We start from the raw sequence: 24,105 nt of genomic DNA on the forward strand, positions 1-24,105 counted from the left end.
ATAAAACTTCCCGTGAGATTTTCGCGAAATTGCCTAAGCAGTACGCCTAACTGGTGTGCAGACATTTGCCACGGCGGACATTTGCCACGATTTTACCTGCTCCGAAGGGTTGAGTCCCTTGTCTCCCCCTCCTCTTGCTCCTCCTTCTCCTCCCGACCCGCAGTAAAGGTACTTACTGAGCCTTTCCGCTGGTTTACTTAACATAGGACTAGAATCTCTACGGATTTTTCGCCACATTTCTAGAGAGAGTTTCATTGTGGAAACTATTAAATGCATCTCGCATTGAAATCCGCACCAAATTTCGAGCCACAGTAAAACTTCGCCAATCTTGGAGATTTTGCCCTCGTCTTAATTATACGTGCCTTTTTCGGTGCTCCTGCAGCAGCTTTCTGTCGTGTTTTGTGTACCAAGGGGGATCAGTTCCGTCTGATATTAATTTATTTCGTATAAATCTCTCGAGTGCATTCTGTTTACAGCGTTCCTTTCTTGTTGCTCCCATAGCGATGGACTGTTTCTATCGCCATCAGTAAGCGTGAAAGGAAGCTACCGTACAGACAGAGGAATCTATATTTATACTTGGCAGCACTAATTACATACTGACATAGTCGTCGGAATTGCTTTAGTTTCCCAAACGATATAAATATTTCGATTTCGGAAAAGGAGCTCTGTATTTCGCCAAGATGTCGTAGAAGAAGGTCCCTTACGTACTGGTTGTATCGAGTAAGATGTGGAGACGGCGGTTTGAAAGCGGACAGAAGTAGTACGAGGAAAGGCGTCCCTTACCTGAGGGATCGCTACTCAAGCTACGTGGCGAAGGGGCAAGTGTGGCAAATGTCCGGCGTGGCTAATTTCCGGTATTCCGCCTGTAGTGGACTGACAAGACAGCCAGTCCACAGAGACGGGTAACCGAAAGGCACGCGTTTACACACGCAGGCTTGCTTTAGGTCTGAAACAGGATACGTAATTAATGCTATAAAGAAAAGTACGTAGCTGCTGGAATACTTAACTTTAATCCATCATTTGTATACAGCATTCTTGATGATACAAGTGAGACTCTCTCTAGAAATGGTTAATGGCACCTTGCTAGGTCGTAGCCATGGACTTAGCTGAAGGCTATTCTAACTGTCTCTCGGCAAATGAGAGAAAGGCTTCGTCAGTGTAGTCGCTAGCAAAGTCGTCGTACAACTGGGGCGAGTGCTAGTACGTCTCTCAAGACCTGCTGTGAGGTGGCGCTCGGTCTGCGATCACTGACAGTGGCGACACGCGGGTCCGACATGTACTAATGGACCGCGGCCGATTTAAAGCTACCACCTAGCAATTGTGGTGTCTGGCGGTGACACCACACCGCCGAACTATGTTGTCCTTATGAACAATGAAAAGTGTACAAAGTTTGAAGTAAATCGGTGATTCGAACGTCGTGGCTTCCCTTGTAGGTTATTTATGTTGGCACTGACTCTTGTTTCGAATACTGGAATATTTACTTCGTCTTCTTCGGTGAAGGGTTCGAAAAACTGTGCATACTAACTACGCTTTAGTGGCCACAGGGTGACGGTCTGACACAGTAGTGAAATAGGCACTGGAGGCGAATCGGTTGCGAACTGACGTACGAGATGTGACACGCGTCCCCTGCGAGTGACTTTGTCCACACGCTTTTGTAAAGGATAGAAAGATGACTGTTACTGTTCCGTTCTTTTGGAAGTAATACCGCTGCGATCGCACGGAGCGCTTATAGAAGCGGCTCGCCTGCCCGGTCCTGCCGTCTCCCGCAGAACAGACGAATCGCCCAGCGGACGGGCGCAGCGTGTATGGCAACTCGGCACACGCGGCGGACAAAGAAAAGCCGTCGGTGGGCGGCGAGCGACTGTTTCCATTGTCCCCTGGGGGCAGCCGCGCTGATGGGGTCAAAAGATTGCGCGCGGCGCGCCCGTCAAAGCCCCCTGCTATAGATTGGCTATTTCAGGTAGCCGTAATGCCATCAGCCGCAGACCGCCTCGGCGGGCGCAGATTGCAACCCCCGGGCGAGCGCCGACAAAACACTGCCTGCGCGTCTCTGTTTTGTGGCAGGGTGGCTGGGGGCGTGCGTGATACAAAACCCCCGTCTGTACCGAGATATACTGCGGGTCACAGCGCCGCAGACCTGGAGGCTAGGGGCGGCTTTAAAGTCGGATCGCGAGAAACAGACCGGTTCAAACCGATACCGGTACTTTAATTCTTATTAACCGGTATTATCTGTATCTATTTGGCGTCAGTTGTAACAGGTGTTTCTCATTTTTTGAGCTCCTTGCCTGTCAGTAGGAACGGAAGCCTTATGCACTACTGGCCACTAAAATTGCTGCACCATGAAGATGACGTGCTACAGACGCGAAATTTAACCGACTGGAAGAAGATGCTGTGATATGTAAATGATTATCTTTTCAGACCATCCACACAAGGTTGGCGCCGGTGGCGACACCTACAACGTGCTGACATGAGGGACCTTTCCAACCCAATCCTCATACACAAACAGCAGTTGACTGGCGTTACCTGCTGAAACGTTGTTGTGATGCCTCGTGTAAGGAGGAGAAATGCGTTCCATCACGTTTCCGACTCTGATAAAGGGCGGATTGTAGCCTATCGCGTTGCGGTTTATCGTATCGCGACATTGCTGCGTGCGTTGGTCGAGATCCAATGACTGCTAGCAGAATATGGAATCGGTGGGTTCAGGAGAGTAATACGGAACGCCGTGCAGGATCCCAACGGCCTCGTATCACTAGCAGTCCAGATGACAGGTATCTTATCCGCATGACTGTAGCAGATCGTGCAGCCACGTCTCGATGCCTGAATCAACAGATGTGGGCGTTTGCAAGACAACAACCATCTCCAAGAACAGTTCGACGACGTCTGCAGCAGCATGGACTATCAGCTCGGAGACAATGGTTGCGGTTACCCTTGACGCTGCATCACAGGCAGGAGCGCCTGCGATGGTGTACTCAACGACGACCGTGGATGCACCAATGCCAAAACCTCATTTTTTCGGATGTATCCAGGTTCTGTTTACAGCATCATGATGGTTGCATCCGTGTTTGAAGACATCGCGGTAATCGGACATTGGAAGCGTGTATTCGTCATCGCCATACTGGCGTATCACCCGGAGTGATGGTATGGGGTGCCATTGGTTACACGTCTCGGTCACCTCTTCTTCGCATTGACGGCACTTTGAACAGCGGACGTTACATTTCAGATGTGTTACAACCCGTCTCTCTACCCTTCATTCCATCCCTGCGGAACCCTACATTTCAGCAGGATAATGGACGACCACATATTGCAGGTCGTGTACGGGCCTTTCTGGATACAGAAAATGTTCGACTGCTGCCCTAGCCAGTAGATTCTCCATATCTCTCACTAATTGAAAACGTCTGGTCAATGGTGGTTGAGCAACTGGCTCGTCACAATACGCCATTCACTACTCTTGATGCACTGTGGTATCGTGTTGAAGCTGCATGGGCAGCTGTACCTGTACACCCCATCCAAGCTCTGTTTGACTTGAAACGTCCCCTTAGAAAAATTATACAAACTGACACACAATATTTTTTAGCGCAACGCAATCTGACTTTCAGTAGTCCCTACAAAAGAATGGCCCTGACTAACATTAACCTATACCTTTCATGAATCACTTACCTCACAAAAATTTTCATTACTCGAACTACTGCAATACAGCGAGCGCCAATACTGCCACCTAAATGAAAACTACTGAAGGCACTAACTACCGATAGGCATAGTTAGCAAATGAAAGATTTTGATAGAGAAGAAACAATGTATTTACCTTAATAGTGTACAAAAGCCGTAATATATATAGCAGTTTATGACATCCATTCTTACAAATGTATCTGATGGACAGACGTCCAGATCGTCTGCTCTCAAAAATCCGCTATCTCACTTCCCCACATCCACCACTGCTGGCGGCTCACCTCCAACTGCGCAACGCTACGCGCTGTTAACATCCAGCTGCCCAACACTACAACAGCCAACAACAATGCAAACCAGTCACAGACTGCACGCAGCACAGCCAGCGATCCTCATACAGAGCGCTACGTGGCGTTACCAATAAAAAAACTAAACAGCCTACTTACAGACTCAATGCCCAGGCGTATCAAGGCCGTTATTACAGCCAGAGGTGTAAGTTTTGGGTACTGATTTTTCAGCATCTATGCATCCAATTTGCGGAAAATGTAATCACATGCCAGTTCTAGTATAATATATTTGTCCACTGCATCTGCATCTGCATCTGCATTTCTTCTTGGTGTAGCAACTTTAATGGCCAGTAGTGTAAAATCACTTTGCTATCCTTCTGTCTGTCCTTCCGACTGTTAAAAACTCGCTTTTTCTCAGAGACTGGTTGACGTATCAAGTTGAAATTTATGTCACATACAAAGATCTAAAGTTTCTAAGTCAGTGCACCCAAAAGGTATGGCAGTTTGTCACACATTTTGATACTGGCGAGCTCAATCATCATAAACCATAGGATACTTCCCGTTGGTCTAGAGCCATAAAATTTGGTAAGAAGCAAGATTTCACAGTACAAGCAAAGAAAAAAATTCGAAAATTGTAATTTTATCACACGAAAGTAGTATTTCTTCTCTCATTTGTTATCCTACGTCAAACTTGAAATTCGGCATTCAGGGTTACTGTATCGCAATGGTGGAAGTTGGACATCAGGCAATGAATGATTTACTGAATGAGATTTTCACTCTGCAGCGGAGTGTGCGCTGATATGAAACTTCTTGGTAGATTAAGACTGTGTGTCAGGTCGAGACTCGAACTCGGGACCTTTGCCTTTCGCGGGCAAGTGTCCTACCAACTGAGCTACCCAAGCACGACTGGCGCCCCGTCCTCACAGCCATGTCTCTGCAATGATTTTACTGCTCATATGATGTGTTTCGGAATTTATCCATCATCAGATGTCCAGGAGTGATTACTGCACGTAGATATGGCATTTCGAGTTGTTTGTGGAACAAATATTCACAGACAACTCTGCCAATGTTTGTTTCAGATAAAGCTTGAAACGCCGTATCCATGTGCAACATTCGCTCCTGGACATCTGATAATGGCTGATGTATGATTTCTATCGTAGTGGAGAATTACCGATCAATATAAAAATGTTCCCCTGTCTCCTTCATGACTTTATGTCACATTTACGTTACTGAAATTAAAAAAAATTCTCGAAAATGTTTAAATCCCTGGGACCGATATCTTGCAAGTTTCAATGTTGATGACAGGCAAAGATTGCCGATAGTCTCGGTTACTGGAGTGGAAGAGCTGCCCGTATACATAATTAAGTTTGTACGGAACCTTCAGTGCGTAAGTCCTACTCGCAAATAGCCAAAAACAGAATAAAAAAACTGTCAGGCAATTTACCATAGCAGCGGTACTAAAATTTTTGGGTTTTACGGGAGTTATTCGGAAAGTAAGGAACGATCGGTCGCGAAATGGAAACCACAGTGAAAATCCGATGAAGTTTAGCACAGGTGTGTTGGGCAGTGTCTCTAGTATGCCCGTCGATCACGTTACGTCGTTCTTTTTAGTTCTGAGCACACAGGGAGCACGTAAAGAAACGTAGACAGTAGTGTCTCCCGCCAAGTACGAGGGCCTGGTGAGAATTTTCCCCTGAAGCTATGCAGCCAACATTACATAACTGTCGTGCGTTTTCTTCTTCAAGACAATTCTCGGCCGCATTCTGCAGGGACAATGAAGATTCGGCTGTATCGTTTTCAATTGGAAATGTTTGATTACCCACAATACAGCCCGGAATTGTCTCCCTCTGAATTTCATCTCTGCTCATATGAACCGTTGGCTATGAAAAGAACATTTTGGCACAAACAACGAGCGTTAGGCCAGCGAAGAGAATTGGTGGAAAGCACTGGCGGCTGCCTCTATAACGAGGGTATTCGAAAGCTCGTAAAACGCTACGACAAACGTCTAAGTCGGATCGGCGACTATGGAGGTAAGTAGCTGGAAGTTAGAGCTAACAGTTGCAAATAAAACATTTTTGATTTTCACTGTGGTTTCCATTTCGTGACCTATCGTTCCTTACTTTCCGAGTAGCCATCGTAAATGAAACTTTTTTTAAAAATCAACCAATGTTATTCGTAAAATATCCATTGCTTTAAAATATACGGAAATGGGATCAACACTGTTTTAGTAACAAAGGCTCAGTAAGAAATTAGCAACAAATACATGACAAAAAGCTCGGTGCAGCATTGCAGAGAATGTAATGTATCTCTTGGCGTGTGGTGAGGCCTATTAGACGATTGGGATGGGAAAAACCGACCGGCGAAACCCATACAGGTATTTTAGTTCTGAGTAAGCGGTATTTTTGGTGTTTGTTTGACCTCTGTTATAACACGTGTTTTTTTTTTAATTTTTGCTAATAACCTAGTGAAACACGGACATATCATTATGACATAGTAGAGGTGCTAAAATGTTTCGTTTTTAAATAACTCTTTTTCAAAAAATGGGTAATTTTTATTCGTAAAATTTGCATTGGTTTGAAATATTTCGTTGTTATAGAAAGCGGGTAAAGCGATCAGCGCTATTTTAATAGCTACACCGACAGAAACTGACAACAAACACATGGCGTAAGAACTAGTACCGCACTGCTTCCTGGAACAATAATGGACGAGTTGCCGTGTGTCGTGTCAAGGCTGCCCCCAACCTGGTCTATCCGGCAGTTTCTCCCTGTCGCTCCAGGAATCCGTTGTATTGTAGAATGCCACCAGCCCTTCCCTAGAAATGTTTTTATGAAGTAACGTAGGATTGAAGCACAATGGGTCATTTGCTTCAGAAGATTAAAAGATCTGTCTGTCATTTCTATGAAATAATACAAGAATAAGGGAATTAAAAACTTTACAAGAATTCATTCACAGAATACAATAGAAAATAGCTTATGTGCTGTCCGTGTCTACATGACGTCCATTTATTTGCTTGCAGCCCTTGAAAACGGACATATTAACACCAAAAGTAGAGCTCTTCAACCTCAGTTTTCATCATTTAGCACTGACGATTCGTAATGCCGCAATAGCGGTATAACCTCCGATTACTACACGATCTTTTAGCAGAGTTTCAAAAAAATTAGAATCAGTAGGAGACTGTAATATTTAATCACTTTTCAGGGAAAGAAGTGAATAGTGGACAGACTAAGTTTTCTTTTATTTGCCTGTATAATTTACTGTTTTCATTCTTTGTATCTTGAAACTGAAGCGAGTTAAAATTTTCACTTTTTGTTCGATTTGTACGTTTACTACAGGAAATAATAGGAATAAAAAACCGAAAATCAGTTATTTCAGAATGTGCTTATTTTGAGTGGTTTTAACAGTTAGATTAAACTGGTATGGGAAGAAAAAACGATGTTGTGTCAGCGATAGCCACCATCCCTAGACTAGAAGCGACTATAGAGTAGCGATGGCAAAAACGGACCTATTAAAGCGGATACCGGCACATTAGTTCTTAATAATCTGTATTTTTCCGTGTTTGTTTAGTCTCGGTTGCAACAGGTTTTTTTTCCTTTAATTTTCTCAAGTCCGTCTTGATCACACAGATTTCTTTACACTTTATTACCGGTTTCGGCTTACCACCATCTTCACATCTGTTGTAAATATAAATATTGTGTAACCGACCAATTAGTCGAGACTAAATCTATACAGTATTAATGATTGGTGAAATATTAAAATATTTATAGCCATGTATAACAGTCATACATACCGTTAAAATATTCTGATAAAAAAAATCATCGTCAAGTTAAACATGTCAGTACATGGTACGTGCTGATAATACTCAGACTGCGTCAGGTATTTATACAAGAACTTAATGCCTGCAGAGGGCGCTTTATCTAGAGTACACAGTAAACGAGTGTCGCCAGTATAAAGACTAACATGCTGTATGCACTGTCTTTAGTTAAAATTTTCCTTTGGCTCAATGAGTGTCTGACATTAAAAACATGCTGATATACTATGTGTGAAATTGGACTCATACTTGAAATCCATAAAAAGCACAAATACTATACAATACAGCCCTTAGCCTGGTTAGGTAACATAAAACCTTTTATGAATGCCAGTATAAAAAGTATAAAGATTAAAATGCAATATGCACTGTCTTTAGTTAAAAACTTTTTCCTTTGGCTAAATGAGCGTCTGACATTAAAATACTATATACTGATGTACTATATGTGAAATTGGACTAGTATTTTTGCTTTTTATGGATTTCAAGTATAAGTCCAATTTCACATATAGTGTATCAGTATGTTTTTAATGTCAGACGCTCATTTAGCCAAAGGAAAATTTTAATTAAAGACAGTGCATTTTAATGTTTATATTGGCGACACTGGTTTACTATGTACTCTAGATAAAGTGCCCTCTGCAGGCATTAAGTTCTTGTATAAATACCTGACGCAATCTGAGTATTATCAGCACGTACCATGTACTCACATGTTTAACTTGACGATGATTTTTTTTTATCAGAATATTTTAACGGTATGTATGGCTGTTATACATGGCTATAAATATTTTAATATTTCACGCATCATTAATACTGTATAGAGTTAGTCTTGACTAATTGGTCGCTTACACAATATTTATATTTACAACAGATCTGAAGATGGCGGTAAGCCGAAACCATTAATAAAGTGTAGAAATCTGTGTTATCAAGACGGACTTGGCAGGCCGGAGTGGCCGAGTGGTTCTAGGCGCTACAGTCCGGAACCGCGCGACCGCTACGTCGCAGGTTCGAATCCTGCCTCGGGCATGGATTTGTGTGATGTCCTTACGTTCGTTAGGTTTAAGTAGTTCTAAGTTCTAGGGGACTGATGACCTCAGCAGTTAAGTCCCATAGTGCTCAGAGCCGTCTGAACCATCTAGACGGACTTGTGAAAATAAAAGTGCCAAAAATGTAATGATTGCTGACTCACTTACAGACTTCATGTCTTCAATTGATAGGTTTTTTTCTATTTTTTACGTGAAACTGAGTTAAAATACCGGATAAAATGTACAATAGCATCAGTGCTAAATTTTTGGGTTTTAAATAATTTTTTTTTAACGAGTAATGTTTTTTCGTAAAATTTTCATTGCTCTGATATATAGAGATATTCCAGAAGCTGGGAGAGACGACCAGCACTGTTTTAGTAACAACGTCTCCTCTGTACAATAGCAACCAACATATGACATAAGAATCGGTACAGCAGTAGAGACAATAATGCCCCTGTTGCCGTGTGTCGTGGCTTAGAGCACGCGAGTACGCGCAGTGTCCAAGAGTCGCCGCCAGCTGGTCTACACTGTAGTTTTTCACTGTCGTCCTCTGATATCAGTTGCATTGCAGCTTGATACCGTTACTTCTGTGGAAGTATTTTACGACATGCCATAGCAATGAAGTACAACCACATACCGATTGTGGTCTCCTACTACTCTACCTCTATTAGAATTTTTCAGTCTTTGTCCAAAGCCTACGTTTATTTCTGGAAGTAATAGCAATAAAAAACGACGCAAATCGGTTGTTTCAGAAACCGGTTTTTTTCAGCGGCCTTAACACTGAGGTTAAACTGGAGACGAAAAGAACCGGTGTAACCGGGAACAGGTCGTTTCAGCGATACTGCAGAGTTTCCATCTCGTGTCAACAAAGACGCACGAAAGCAAACTGTAAATTATTACGGTGACCGCGACTTCCTCTTACCTGACACATCTGCATACATACTGCGCGAACCACTTCTTCTTCTACTGGACGGACAACGTTAAACTCGATCTCAAAATATTTCGTGCACCGTTAGGTGGACCACCAAGCTTGCACCATTCACAACTCATCCATACAATGTATGTCGGGTTGCCTATTTTAAGGTGCATGAAATATTTCCGGACCTATTCTATATTGCCTACAATGTACAGCATCATCAACGTCTGTACTCTACTGTGAAGTACGTGGCAGAGGGTACATGTGACAGTACAACTCATCATCCCATTCCATTCATGTATGAGGCACGCGAAGAATTTTTACCTAAATTTCTCTGTGTTGTAATCTACATCTGCATCTACATCTACGTGACTACACTGCAATTCACGCTTAAGCGGTAAGCAGAGGGGTTTATCGAAAGACTTTCCCTCTATTTCGATACCTTTGCACTCTTCGACAGCAAGCGCGACAAAGAATACTTAAATCTTTTCGTGCAAAATCTGATTTCTCTTAGTCCATTACGATGGTCATTTCTCCCTATGTAGGTATAATTCAATAAAATATTTCCGCATTCGGAGAATAAAGTTGGAAATCGACACTTCGTAAAAACATTCCGTTGCAACGATAAAGGCCTTTGTTTTAATTGTTGGCACCCCATCTCACTTATCATATCCGTGACTCTCTCTCCCCTATTTCGTGATAGTATAAAACGAGCTGCACTTCTTTGGATTTTTTCGATACAGTCTGTCAATCCTACTCTATGTGATCAAACATATCTGGACACCCCCAAAAACATACGTTTTTCATTTTAGGTGAATTGTGCTGCCACCTACTGCCAGGTACTCCGTATCAGCGACCTCAGCATATATTAGACATCGTGAGAGGGCAGGTTGGGGCGCACCGCGCAATTCACGGACTTCGAACGTGGTCTGGTGACTGGGCGTCACTTGTGTCATAAGTCTGTACGCAAGATTTCCAAATTCCTAAACATACCTAGGTTCACTGTTTCCGCTATAACAGTGAAGTGAAAACGTAAAGGGACACGTACAGCATAAAATCGTACAGGCCGACCTCGTCTGTTGACTGACAGAGACCGCCGACAGTTGAAGAGGGTCGTAATGTGTAATAGGCAGACATCTATCCAGACCATCACACAGGAATTCCAAACTGCATCAGGGTCCAATGCAAGTACTATGACAGTTAGGCGGCAAGTGGGGAAACTTGGATAACATGATCGAGCGTCTCGAACATCGGACTACTGAACAGTCGGAAAACGTTGTGTGGAGTGGCAAATCACGGTACACAATGTGGCGAACCGATGGCATGGTGTGAGTATGGCGAATGCCCGATCAACGTCATCTGCCAGCGTTTGTAGTGCCAACAGTAAAATTCGGATGCGGTGGTGTTATGGTGTTGTGGTGTTTTTCATGCAGGGGTCTTGCAGCCCTTGTTGTTTTGTGCAGCACTAACACAGCACAGGCCTACACTGATGTTTTAAGCACCTTCTTGCTTCCCACCTGTGAAGAGCAATTCGGGGATGGCGACTGCATTTTTCAAGACGGTCGAACACCTGTTCATAATGCACGGTCTGTGGCGGCGTGGTTACACGACAATAACATCCCTGTAATGGACTGGCCTGCACAGAGTCCTGACGTGATTCCTATAGAACACCTCGGGGATGTTTTGGAACGCCGACTTCGTGCCAGGCCTCACCGACCGACATCGATACCTCTCCTCAGTGCAGCAGTCCTTGAATAATGGGCTGCCATTCCCCAAGAAACCTTCCAGCACCTGACTGAACGTATGCCTGCGGGAGTGGATGCTGTTATCAAGTGCTAAGGTGTGGCCAACACCATACTGAATTCCAGCATTACCGATGGAGGGCGCCACGAACTTGTAAGTCTTTTCAGCTAGGTACTTTTGAACACACAGTGTATATGGTAAGGATTCCACACCGCATAGCAGAGGACGGACAAGCATTATGTAAACAGCCTCTTTAGTCCATTTGTTCCATCTTCTAAGTGTTCTACCAATAAAACGCAGTTTCCGGTTCGCCCTCCCCATCACATTATCCATGCGATCGTTCCAGTTTAAGTTGTTCGTAGTTGTTACTCCTAGATATTTAGTTGAATTGGCAGCCTTTAGATTTGTGTGATTAATCGTGCAACCGACATTTAACAGATTCCTTTCCTTAGTCATGTGGATGACTTCACACTTGCCATTGTTTAAGGTCAATTGTCGCTTTTCGCACCACGTAGGTACCTTGTCTAGATCATTTTGCAATTGGTTTTGGTCTTCTGTTGACTAATCTATACGCCGCGATCCCTGCGTGAGCAAAAAATATCAAGTTGTAGTATGTTTCTTTCATATCCGGTTCTTCACTCTTTGTAAGTACAGTTTCACATGGTATGACGAGTTGTGGCACATTCACACCGACAGTCACAGTGATCCAGGAAAGTGATTCAGTCTTGATTCCATTTCAGAGCCACAATCGTATATAACAGTCAGTTACTTTCAGTCTGTAATTGTCTTCAAGATCTCAGTAACAATGGTCATAATGCACCGAATTTATTTACCCGTTATGTGGGATTGTGCTCCCTAAATGGAAGAAAGACATAAACAATTCATGTGGTAGTTTGCGTTTGTCTTCACACTTCTGTCAGCTCAGTTTCCTCAGCATCTCCACGAGACTCTCCCACGGACCAAACAAACATGTAACCATTCGTGCTGCCCTTCTTTGCGTACGTTCAAAATTCCCTGTTAGTCCTGTTTGGTATTGGCCCCACACAATATTCAAATATGGGACGCACAAGTGTTCTGTAATCAATTTCCTTTTTAGACTGATCGCAATTATCCAGTATACTACTAACCATTCGATGACTACGAGCTGCTTTATCGACGACTGAGCCACTGCCATCAATCCATTTCGTTTCACCACAAACTGTTATACATAGATGTTTGATAAGTCTGGTAAAAAGGCAAGAAAAATGTTTGTTTCGTAAGCAACTCACCTTACGTCTCTACATAGTCTCTTCTGAGGGATATACACTTATGCTGATGATCCTCCAGCTTTTTCATTCCACCGGAAAAATAGGTTCTGTCAAACTCTGCAAAATACTCGATGACTGCAAGTATTACTTGTTCATTTGATGAAAATATCTTCCCAGTGAGTGACGTGTTGTGTTCTACCAGCAGAGAACTCTTGAATCCAGTCGCAAATCTGGTCCGATACTCGATAAACTCGTATTTGTTTTCATTAGACGGCAGTGGAAGACTGTGTCAAATGTCTTTCTGAGCGCCGATGTCTGCAGCGCTAAGGATGTCATGCCGGAACAGAGTGAGTTGAGTTTCTCAAGACGTCTGTTTGACGAATACATATCGATTTTTACAGAGAAGATTTTCGTTCTCCAAAAACGTCACAATTCTTGGCCATAAAACTTGTTCCATAATTCCACAACAGATTGACGTCAGTGATATAGGCTTATAATTATGTGCCTCTGTCCTAGGGCCGTTCCTGAAAATGGGAATGACGTGCCCCTCTTTCCAGTCGCTATATACTTTTCGTTGCTCCAGCAATCTACGATAAACAGCTGCTAGAAGGGGAGCTAGTTCTTTTGCGTAATCTTCGAAGAGTCTTATAGCATTTCGTGTGGTACTGATGTCTTTCCGCCACTAAGCGATTGTAGGTGCTTTTCTATTTCTCAGTATCTGCCATTTCGACATTCGTGTGATGACTGAAAGGAGGGACCGTGTTACGACTGACCGCGGTAAAAAGATTTCGGAAGACTGATTCGGTATTTCAGCCTTTCGATGTTATCTTCCATTTCGGTCCCAGAATTGGTACTGAGTGAATAAATAAACCACTTACTAATCTTACGTGACCAAAACCTCGGGTCAGTTGACAGAATCTTACTTTAAAAGTTATTAACGTAACATGCCTGTGAACGTCTGGAAAAAATAGTAACAATTTTCATACAGTTTACACGGCTCTATCTGAATGACGTGAAGTCTTCGTAGGATGAAAACTGTAGGACAATAAGAGTGTTTCTTTCTGACTATTTTATATGTAATTAATCACATTAATTTCTCACATTCACTTTACTATACTTTTTTATGGCAATCCATACTTACAAAGTGTGAAATGATTAACTTTCTTACTCAGCTGCTTGAAACTTTACGTACACATTAACAACATGTCTGTCTTGTTTCGGCGACTGCTACGTAGGCACCGTTTCCATGTACGCGTACGCCATAATTATTCTACCTAGCAAACATTTGGGATAACACTCGTCTGGTATGAGAATTCCCGGGGAAGGGCGGGGGAGGGGGGCTGGGTGGAGGGGGGAGGTGGGCGGTTCCAATGGGGGCCGAACCGCACAATAACCCTGGTAACCCTGGGTTCGGTGTGGGGTGGCGGTGGGGTGGGTGGACTGCGGTGGCCTGTTGTGGGGTTGTGTGAACCACTGATGGCTATGGCGGGACGAAGACTCTCCGTCATTTCTAGGTCCCCGGTTTAATAAATACATACATACATACATGTCTGTCTAAAAAATAAACTACAATCATGTCCAGAATGAGATTTTCCCTCTGCAGCGGAGTGTGCGCTGATATGAAGCTTTCTGGCAGATTAAAACTGTATGCCGGACCGAGATTCGAACTCGGGACCTTTGCCTTCCGCGGGCAAGTGCTCTATTAATCACATTAGGTCCCGAGTTCGAGTCTCGGTCCGGCACACAGTTTTCATCTGCCATAAAGTTTTACAATCATGTCATTTCAGCCGCAAGTTTTTATTATAGAAATATTTTCATGTGATAATCAAAATTAAGGCTACTTTTTTATAATTAACCCTTGCTGTTGATATTTCATTATTGCCTGCAATCATGTTTCCTCCAAATAGTACCCCAAAATTTCCTCAAAATCTTCGGATCTCTAGCTGAAATAGATTTTCTGCACATATAAATAATTTCAGAAAATTTAATTTTAATACATTGGGTAAATCCAATTCAGAGTTATATTTGATCTATCACTTTCCTCTGTTGTTCCTAATACACTCTAGCTGCATAACCTTCTTTGTTCACGTGTTGGTCATTTTCTCTCTTCCTTTTCTTGTTTATCCTTGTCATTCTGGCGTCTTCAGCTGCTTCAAGGGCCCACTTTTCAGCTTCAGCTACTCATAGAATCAGTTACCAACAGTAATTGTCTCATATTAAAGCCAGAATATATTACTAGCAACTCTAGAACCTCACACTTTATAACTGCACCACATTAAAACAAATTTCAGGCATAGTAACTTTCAAAAATGCTAAAACAGCAACAACTGAAACTACTGCCAAGTTCACAAGGAAAACAACGCTCGAAAACCAAAGATACTCAGGGGGAACATAAGAGCATCACAAAGCGTAACTTCTAACAGGGCTGTCAACTTGAAAAACAGTTGAGTAGTATATGCTCCTCGAACAGGAGTCTACTGATAAAACTGGTGTGTGAAAGCAGCGGAGACATGGGTGTGGACGCACACAGAAAGATCTTTCATTTGATTTTGGAACTGCTTCCCGATGTATAATTCAGTTTTTAAACCACTGTTTGTTCAGAAAAGTCTGAACATTGATTTAAGATGAATATCAGTCATTTTTCTAAGCGGATTCACAGGCAAATTGCCGACGGTTGGAACTTAAATAGTGGCAACTATTTATTCACAACCGATACAAAAGAGTTTCATGTTTGCACCTGTTACTGTCTTTGAAAGTAGTCACCAGCGTTGTGTAGAACCCGTCGCCAGCAATGTGGAAGGCGTAGTATACCGTTAGCAGAGCCTGTTCTGTTGATGGTGCGAATGGAGCGGTTTACTGTCTGTCGAATCTCTGGAACAGTTCTGAAGCGAATGCCACGAAATGGTTTCCTCATCTTCGGGTCAAATGGCTCTGAGCACGATGGGACTAAACTTCTGAGGTCATCAGTCCCCTAGAACTTAGAACTACTTAAACCTAACTAACCTAAGGACATCACACACATCCATGCCCGAGGCAGGATTCGAACCTGCGACCGTAGCGGTCGCGCGGTTCCTGACTGTAGCGCTTAGAACCGCTCGGCCACCCCGGTCGGCTCTTCATCTTCGGAATCAAATCAAAGTCAGAAGGACTTACGTCCGGGTAGTATGGTGGATGGTAAAGTACTTACCAGTCCCACCGACCGAACAGAGCGGCCACAGCTTGCGCTGTGTGCGCCTGCGATTTGTAGTACAAAATGATGGGTGGGTTGCGCAGAAAGGGTCGCCACTTCTTTCGCATAGCTGGTCGCAGGTGATGCTCCTAAAACGAACAATGATACAGGGTGTCCGAAAAATCTTCCCCTGAGTACATAAATTCATAACTCAGGCTAGAAGTAAGATACAAATATGAAACTGGTGTCTAATTGTTTACAAACTATCAAAGTTTTTTTTCACACATCAGTAAACTTCCACATGAGCACCCTTGGTAACACGTAGCACATCTAGGCGATATTCAATTTCCGTCCACACATTAGCCAACATCACTGGAGGGATCGATTCAACGACTGTGGTTATCCGTTGCCGCAGGGTTTCAAGACCTGGTACACGTGTTCGGTAGACCTCGTCCTTGACATAACCCCATAAAAAGAAGTCTAATGGGGTTATGTCAGGAGAGCGTGGAGTCCAAACCGTTGGCCCATCACGGCCAATCCATCGCCCAGGAGAGGTCATATCGAGATAGGCACGGACGTCCAAACCCCAATGAGGCGGTGCACCGTCTTGATGAAACAAGACATCGGGGTGATACTGAAGCAGCTGAGGACCAGCATACAGTTGCAACATGTCCAGATACACTGCAGATGTGACGGTAGCCTCAGCGAAGAAGAATGACCCAATAATTCGATCGTCCAATAGCGCGCACCAAACATTCACCTTTGGACTGCCTCTGGTGCACTCCATGACCTCGCCAGGGGGTTGTGAACCCAAAATGCACACATTATGGCGATTCACTACTCCACTGACAAAAAAGGTCACTTCGTCGGAAAAGGCAATTCGTCTGAGATAACCATCATCGTCCTCAATACGTGATAGCATTTCGACCGCAAAGTCATATTGATGTGTACTGTCATTGGGCAACAAGGCCTGAACGATTTGCACTTTCTATGCACGAAACAATAAACGTTTGTGCAAAATGTCATGGAGAGAGCTTTTTGGCATCTGTAATTCACGTGAGGCCCTGCGCACCGATTTCTTCGGCCTTCGCAGAGAAGACTGCCTTACAGCTTCCACCCTGTCTGCTGCGTTTCTTGGTCGACCAGACCTCGGAAGGTCAGCAACCGATCCTGTGTTCTTGAACCTCTCACACCAGGCTCTAATGCTCTTGACATCAGGTGGATTCCTTCCAAATGTTGTCTGGAAGTGTCTCTGCACTGTGGTTGGTGATCGTGTCTCATGGTACCACAGGACACACTGTGACTTCTCCTGATTGGTTAACAAGGCTTCTTGGGCACTGCACCTCATCCACTGCTTACGTACTGCGAACCTAAAACAGAAAAAACTTTGATAGTTGTAAACAATTCGACACAAGTTTCATATTTATATCTTACTTCTAGCCTGAGTTATCAATTTATGTAACCAGGGAAAGTCTTTTCGGACATCCTGTACTGTGCATTGACCGTCTGCCGTGGAGCAACGTAATGCGATAGGATAACACCATCACAGTCGTCCACGAGAATCCCCATAACTTTCACCATACTGGGGCTCTGACGCACTTTCGGCTTTCGCGGCGACCCATAATGACGCCATTCGTTGGATTGGCGTTTCAGTTTTGGCTCGTACGATGTGGCCCATGTCTCGTCGAGTGTTACGAACGGCATAAAAAAGCCTCTTCTTCGTTCTCATAGCGCTCGAAGTGCGTCTGGGCAGCGTCGTAACACATCCATTTCTGCATTTCAGTCAAGTCATGCAATTTTTCGTATGGCCAAGCGTTCCTTCAGGATGCGAAGCACAGTCGCATGCACTTAGCCCATTTCGTGGGCTAGCTCACGAATCGTATGGCGTCGATCACTGTCCACTAACGCGGCAACAGCATGCACTTCTTCTTCGGAGACGCTAGGACGACCTGCCCGATGCATGTCTGCCACACTTTGCCGACCTTCGTTGAAGGCTTTTACCCAACGTGCCACTGTTCTCTACGGCAATACCGATTCCCCGCACGCCTCTTGAAGACCTTGATGACACTGTCGTGCTGTACGACCTCTGGCTCATTCAATCTTGATCCAACTCGCTGTTCGTGTTCCGAAAACATAGTGACACGGTTACGTTAGACCTCTCCCTTGCAAGTGACTGTGTTTACCTCGATTGTGCGCACGCCGGTGACGTGGGAAGGGCGAGTCCATTTGCTCGCAGGTAAGGCAGGTATGTCAACAACGTGTGCTATCAGCGACAATAGTAGATTCCATTGCATAGTGTCTCCACAGCAGCGTTGCCACTATTTGAGCTCCAACCTACGTAACTTCGTTGACCCGCTCATTGATCTCCTTACTCTCATTTTCGCTTCGTTCAGGCTCTGTTTGTCATCAGGCATGAAGAGATACTGGTGGTCCGCAATGATATCCACGTAGTCCGCTGCTGTCACGATACCTTCTGTTACTACCACAAGCCTCATGGGGGCCCAGCCGGACATCCCCCACAGTACAGTGGCCCTGTTCATGTTTCGAGCAGCAGTTCCCATGTGTCAGGCCATATCCCGTTCAAAAGTAAAAGTGTTCAAAGAATATTCATTGTCGTTGTAAACTTTTGTTACGTGCTTATGGTAATGCGGGTTTACCACGAAATTTGCCTAGAAAATCATGTACCGCACTTTTTTTTTCTCAGCCGAAAACAGTGCTACGAATGAGAAACGTTACGTAAGTACCAGGTGTACCGGTATGAAATGAGCGTTTTTTTTGTGAAAATGAAACACTAATTTTGAACTGAAAAGTAAAAACATTTTATTCAAAGTACTGACCACTGCTTTCTATATACAGGGCTATTACAAATGATTCAAGCGATTTCATAAATTCACTGAAGCTCCATTCATTGACATATGGTCACGACACACTACAGATACGCAGAAAAACTCATAAAGTTTTGTTCGGCTGAAGCCGCACTTCAGGTTCCTGCCGCCAGAGCGCTCGAGAGCGCAGTGAGACAAAATGGCGACAGGAGCCGAGAAAGCATATGTCGTGCTTGAAATGCACTCACATCAGTCAGTCATAACAGTGCAACGACACTTCAGGACGAAGTTCAACAAACATCCACCAACTGCTAACTCCATTCGGCGATAGTATGCGCCGTTTAAAGCTTCTGGATGCCTCTGTAAGGGGAAATCAACGGGTCGGCCTGCAGTGAGCGAAGAAACGGTTGAACGCGTGCGGGCAAGTTTCACGCGTAGCCCGCGGAAGTCGACGAATAAAGCAAGCAGAGAGCTAAACGTACCATAGCCGACGGTTTGGAAAATCTTACGGAAAAGACTAAAGCATAAGCCTTACCGTTTACAATTGCTACAAGCCCTGACACCCGATGACAAAGTCCAACGCTTTGAATTTTCGGCGCGGTTGCAACAGCTCATGGAAGAGGATGCGTTCAATGCGAAACTTGTTTTCAGTGATGAAGCAACATTTTTTCTTAATGGTGAAGTGAACAGACACAATGTGCGAATCTGGGCGGTAGAGAATCCTCACGCATTCGTGCAGCAAATTCGCAATTCACCAAAAGTTAACGTGTTTGTGCAATCTCACGGTTTAAATTTTAAGGCCCCTTTTTCTTCTGCGAAAAAAACGTTACAGGACACGTGTATCTGGACATGCTGGAAAATTGGCTCATGCCACAACTGGAGACCGACAGCGCCGACTTCATCTTTCAACAGGATGGTGCTCCACCGCACTTCCATCATGATGTTCGGCATTTCTTAAACAGGAGATTGGAAAACCGATGGATCGGTCGTGGTGGAGATCATGATCAGCAATTCGTGTCATGACCTCCACGCTCTCCCGCCTTAACCCCATGCGATTTCTTTCTGTGGGGTTATGTGAAAGATTCAGTGTTTAAACCTCCTCTACCAAGAAACGTGCCAGAACTGCGAGCTCGCATCAACGATGCTTTCGAACTCATTGATGGGGACATGCTGCGCCGGGTGTGGGAGGAACTTGATTATCGGCTTGATGTCTGCCGAATCACTAAAGGGGCACATATCGAACATTTGTGAATGCCTAAAAAACTTTTTGAGTTGTTGTATGTGTGTGCAAAGCATTGTGAAAATATCTCAAATAATAAAGTTATTGTAGAGCTGTGAAATCGCTTCAATCATTTGTAATAACCCTGTATTTTGACCACTTTTCTGGCGATTTGTGGACACCACACCAATAGAAATGTTCGTCTTTTGAAGCACACCAATCAGACACCCGATTTTCGACTTCTTCGTAGGAATCGAAGTGTTCCTGAGCCAGTGCGTGTCCCATTGATGAAAACAAATGGTAGTCGAAAGGGGCCAAGTCTGGTGAATACGGCGGGTGGGGTAGCAGCTCCCAGCCAAGTGTTTTGATTGTATCCTGAACCAGTTTTGCTTTGTGTGCAGGTGCATTGTAGTGTAAAAGAATTACTTTGCCAAGTCTTCTGGCCCATTCTGGTCTTTTTTCGATCAATGCATAGTTCAAATTGATCATTTGTTGTCTGTAGCGATTAGTATCCACAATTTCACCGGGTTTTAGAAGCTCATCATACACCACACCTTTCTGATCCCACCAAACACAGAGCATTGTCTTCTTGCCGAATCGATCTGGTTTTTCAGTCGATGTTGATGGTTCTCCAGGATTAACCCATGATTTTTCCCGTTTATGATTCTTAAAATAAATCCATTTTTCGTCGCCAGTAACAGTTCGATGCAAAATTGATTTTCTTTCATGTCTTTGAAGCAAAATTTGACAAATGGTTTTTCGGTTTTCCATCTGTCTTTCATTCAGTTCATGTGGCACCCATTTTACACACTTTTAGATTGTTCCCATACCTTTAAAACGGTCAGAAATTGTTTTTTGTGCAACATTTAGCATTACTGCCATTTGCTTCTGACTCAAAGTATCATCTTCATCCAATATTGCTTGCAATTCGGCGTTTTCGAGCTTTTTTGGTGGTCTTCCACGTTCTCCATTTCTTACGTCAAAATCATTATTTCTGAACCGTTGAAACCATCTTTTGCATGTTGCTTCTGATAGAGCACGATCACCATATGCCTCGACAAGCATTCGATGCGACTCTGCAGCACTTTTTTTCAAATGAAAACAATAAATTAATGCTTTCCGCAAATCATCACTTTCTCGTATAAAATTCGCCATTGGGTGTTTGTTCCACGACTTGACGTATACTAAATATCTTTGACAGATGTCATACCAACCAAACAAAAAAAGATTAAGGCTCGTTCACAACAAATGTTCCCTCTCGACACATTTGTATCTTAATGCTCATTTCATAGCGGTACACCTGGTATTATTCGAAGTCTCCCAAGTGAGCGCGACAACTTTCCGTCACCTCCGACAGATAGCGTAGTTGCAAGACAGTTTCAACATGGCGTCTGTAGGTGACGTACGTTACAAGCAATGTGTCGTCATTGTATTTCTCACTTCAGAGAAAGAAACTGTGGGGAATATTCACAAACGTTTGTGCAAAGTCTACGGAGCGTCAGCTGTCGACAGAAGTACAGTCAGTCACTGGGCACGGAGGGTGAGGTCATCAGAAGGCGGTTCGGCGGAGCTCCACGATTTGCTGCTGTCGGGGAGACCATCCACGGCTGTCACACCTGACATGTTGCTGCTAGCTTCAAATTGTTTGGGGCATTAAAAGATACCATTCGTGGAAGACATTTTGAGGGCGATGAGGAGGTGATCCACACAGTGAAAGACTGGCTCCGCCACCAGGACAAGGATTGGTACCGACAGGGCATACATGCCCTTTTTTTGCGCTGGAGGAAGGCCGTAGAACGTCTTGGAGAATACGTGTAAAAATAGGGTGTGTAGATAAAACACGATTCTTTCGTGTGTGTAATTCACATTATGTTCAGTAAAGAACTGTCGAAGAAAAAAATGAGTTGCATTACTTTCTGGGCAGTCATCGTAATTAATATCTGATTGTACTTACAAGGGAACCTCCCCATCGCACCCCCCTCAGATTTAGTTATAAGTTGGCACAGTGGATAGGCCTTGAAAAACTGAACACAGATCAATCGAGAAAACAGGAAGAAGTTGTGTGGAACTATGAAAAAATAAGCAAAATATACAAACTGAGTAGTTCATGGGCAGCATAGGCAACATCAATGACGATGCGACCACAGGAGCGCTGTGGTCTCGTGGTCAGCGTGAGCAGCTGCGGAACGAGAGGTCCTTGGTTCAAGTCTCCCTTCAAGGACAAATTTTAGTTTTTTATTTTCAGACAATTATTACCTGTCCGTCCGATGGGAGGTAACTGCGCCGTAGTATGGGACGCTACAACTAAACGGAAACATTTGAAAACGTTTAAAACATATGTTTTCACAGAGCACAGGGAAAACTGTGCGACTGTGAAACTGTAGCATTCATTTGTTGCAGTTTATGTGACAAACTCTTTATGTTTTCATCACTTTTTTGGGAGTGATCGTCACATCCACAAGAAAATCTAAATCGGGCAAGGTAGAAGAATCTTTTTACTCATTCCCCAAGTGTACAAGTTAGGTGGGTCGACAACATATTCCTGTCATGTGACGCACATGTCGTCACCCCAAAATAAAGAAAGTTAACTCTTCACTCGAGGGAAGGCTTGAACCGAGGACCTCTCGTTCCGCAGCCGCTGACGCTAACCACGAGACCACGGCGCTCCGGCGTTCACAATGTCCTTTATGTTGCGTATCTTGCGCATGGACTAGTAAGTTTGTATATTTTTCTTACTTTTTTCATAGTTCCACACAACTTCTTCCTGTTTTCTCGATTGATTTGTGTTCAGTTTTTCAAGGCCTATCCACTGTGCCAACTTATAACTAAATCTGAGGGGGGTGCGATGGGGAGGTTTCCTTGTTACAAATAACGTTCTCAGAAAGGTTGGGAGACACTGCACTAAATGCTCAACAGCAGTAACAAAGGTGTCAACACGTCAGCGGCCATTGAATACCGCAGTTCATTCTGACAGTCATCTCGTGGTTTGAGCAGGTTTTAAGAATTGGTTTTCTGTCGTTTCTGTGTAGGACTTAAGACGAACGCCAAAACCGTCACTTCAAAAAGTTCTAGGGGTGATTTCGTGAGCCACAAGCCTTCCATTTAGTTCGTTTTAGGTCTATATTAACCTCATTGTCGTCGGGGAGATTAATCCAAATCTCTTTCTTCAAAAGTAAATTCTAATATAATCAAACACTCTTTACTCACAGTCATGGTATTCAGGGTACATGACGATGCACTAGCAAATGGAAAAAACGTCCAGAGTGCTTTTACACCGGACGTCACGGTTTTCGAAATAATGATCTCGGTAAATTTTCAACAGAGAGAGAGGAAAAAAAAAGAAACAGCGTTGAGCGGTTCCGATGATGTGAATAATGAACCGATAATACCTCATGAATTAAATAATGCCCACAAAATGATCGTTCATGCAATTTTCTACCAGATCAGGAATTAAGGACATACCAATCTAAAATAATTGCACAAAAAAGCAGCACTGGACATTTTTTTAACCTTTACTGATACCTTTTGGAAAATATTACAGATGACTACTCAAAATAGATTCACAGGAACAGAAAACTAAGAAATTTATGACATTGCGCAAAAGAAGTAAATTATCACTTTTTTTGAAATTCTGTCATTTTCCCCACTGCGATGCAGAAGTTTGAAATTTGGCTCAAAGATGCCTACGGCGTTCCTCTGTAGTACGCCACGATATTGGAATGCCTGTGTTGGGCTCGGAAGTTCCTTCGGACATGCAACAGTAGTTTGCTGATTGATACAGCCACGTCCATTAAACATCTATGCGTAACGTTACAAAGTGATATGAAACGGAACGAGCACTTAGTCTCGGCAGTATTAACTTCACTTTATTAGTAGAGTTTTACGTAAGTGTTCCTTGAAGATGTTGAGTATGACACTCATCGAAAAATTGCGACAACATGAAGAGATCTCTGGGCTGATCACCCGAGAAGATTTTATTACCCTCAAAGGAAATATAACAGAGCCATTATTAGTCACGATATATACACTGCTCTGCGAAACTTAAGGATGAGATGGATAACGTATTAAAAATCGGTAAAAATGAATGAAAGTGAGAGAGTATGTTGTCAGAGGTGTCTTCTGTACTGACTTCTGTTTCTTCTTCTGTCACGTAATCAGACAAGTTTTACCCCTCGTAGAGGGCTTGCATGTATTCTTTCAACCTATCCGCTC

General features: G+C 43.6%; 1 protein-coding gene across 1 annotated transcript in view; it reads left to right on the top strand.

Moving 5' to 3' along the window:
• LOC126106240 (AT-rich interactive domain-containing protein 1B-like) overlaps positions 1 to 24,105 on the top strand; it is a 173,006-nt gene that overhangs the window by 65,063 nt on the left and 83,838 nt on the right. The window contains exon 4 of the mRNA XM_049912467.1: positions 1,770 to 2,042. Within this exon, the coding sequence (XP_049768424.1) occupies positions 1,770 to 2,042 (273 nt within the window). The remainder of the gene's footprint in view (positions 1 to 1,769; positions 2,043 to 24,105) is intronic.

The sequence above is a fragment of the Schistocerca cancellata genome, chromosome 10 (assembly GCF_023864275.1).
Source record: "Schistocerca cancellata isolate TAMUIC-IGC-003103 chromosome 10, iqSchCanc2.1, whole genome shotgun sequence".
NCBI lineage: Eukaryota > Metazoa > Arthropoda > Insecta > Orthoptera > Acrididae > Schistocerca > Schistocerca cancellata.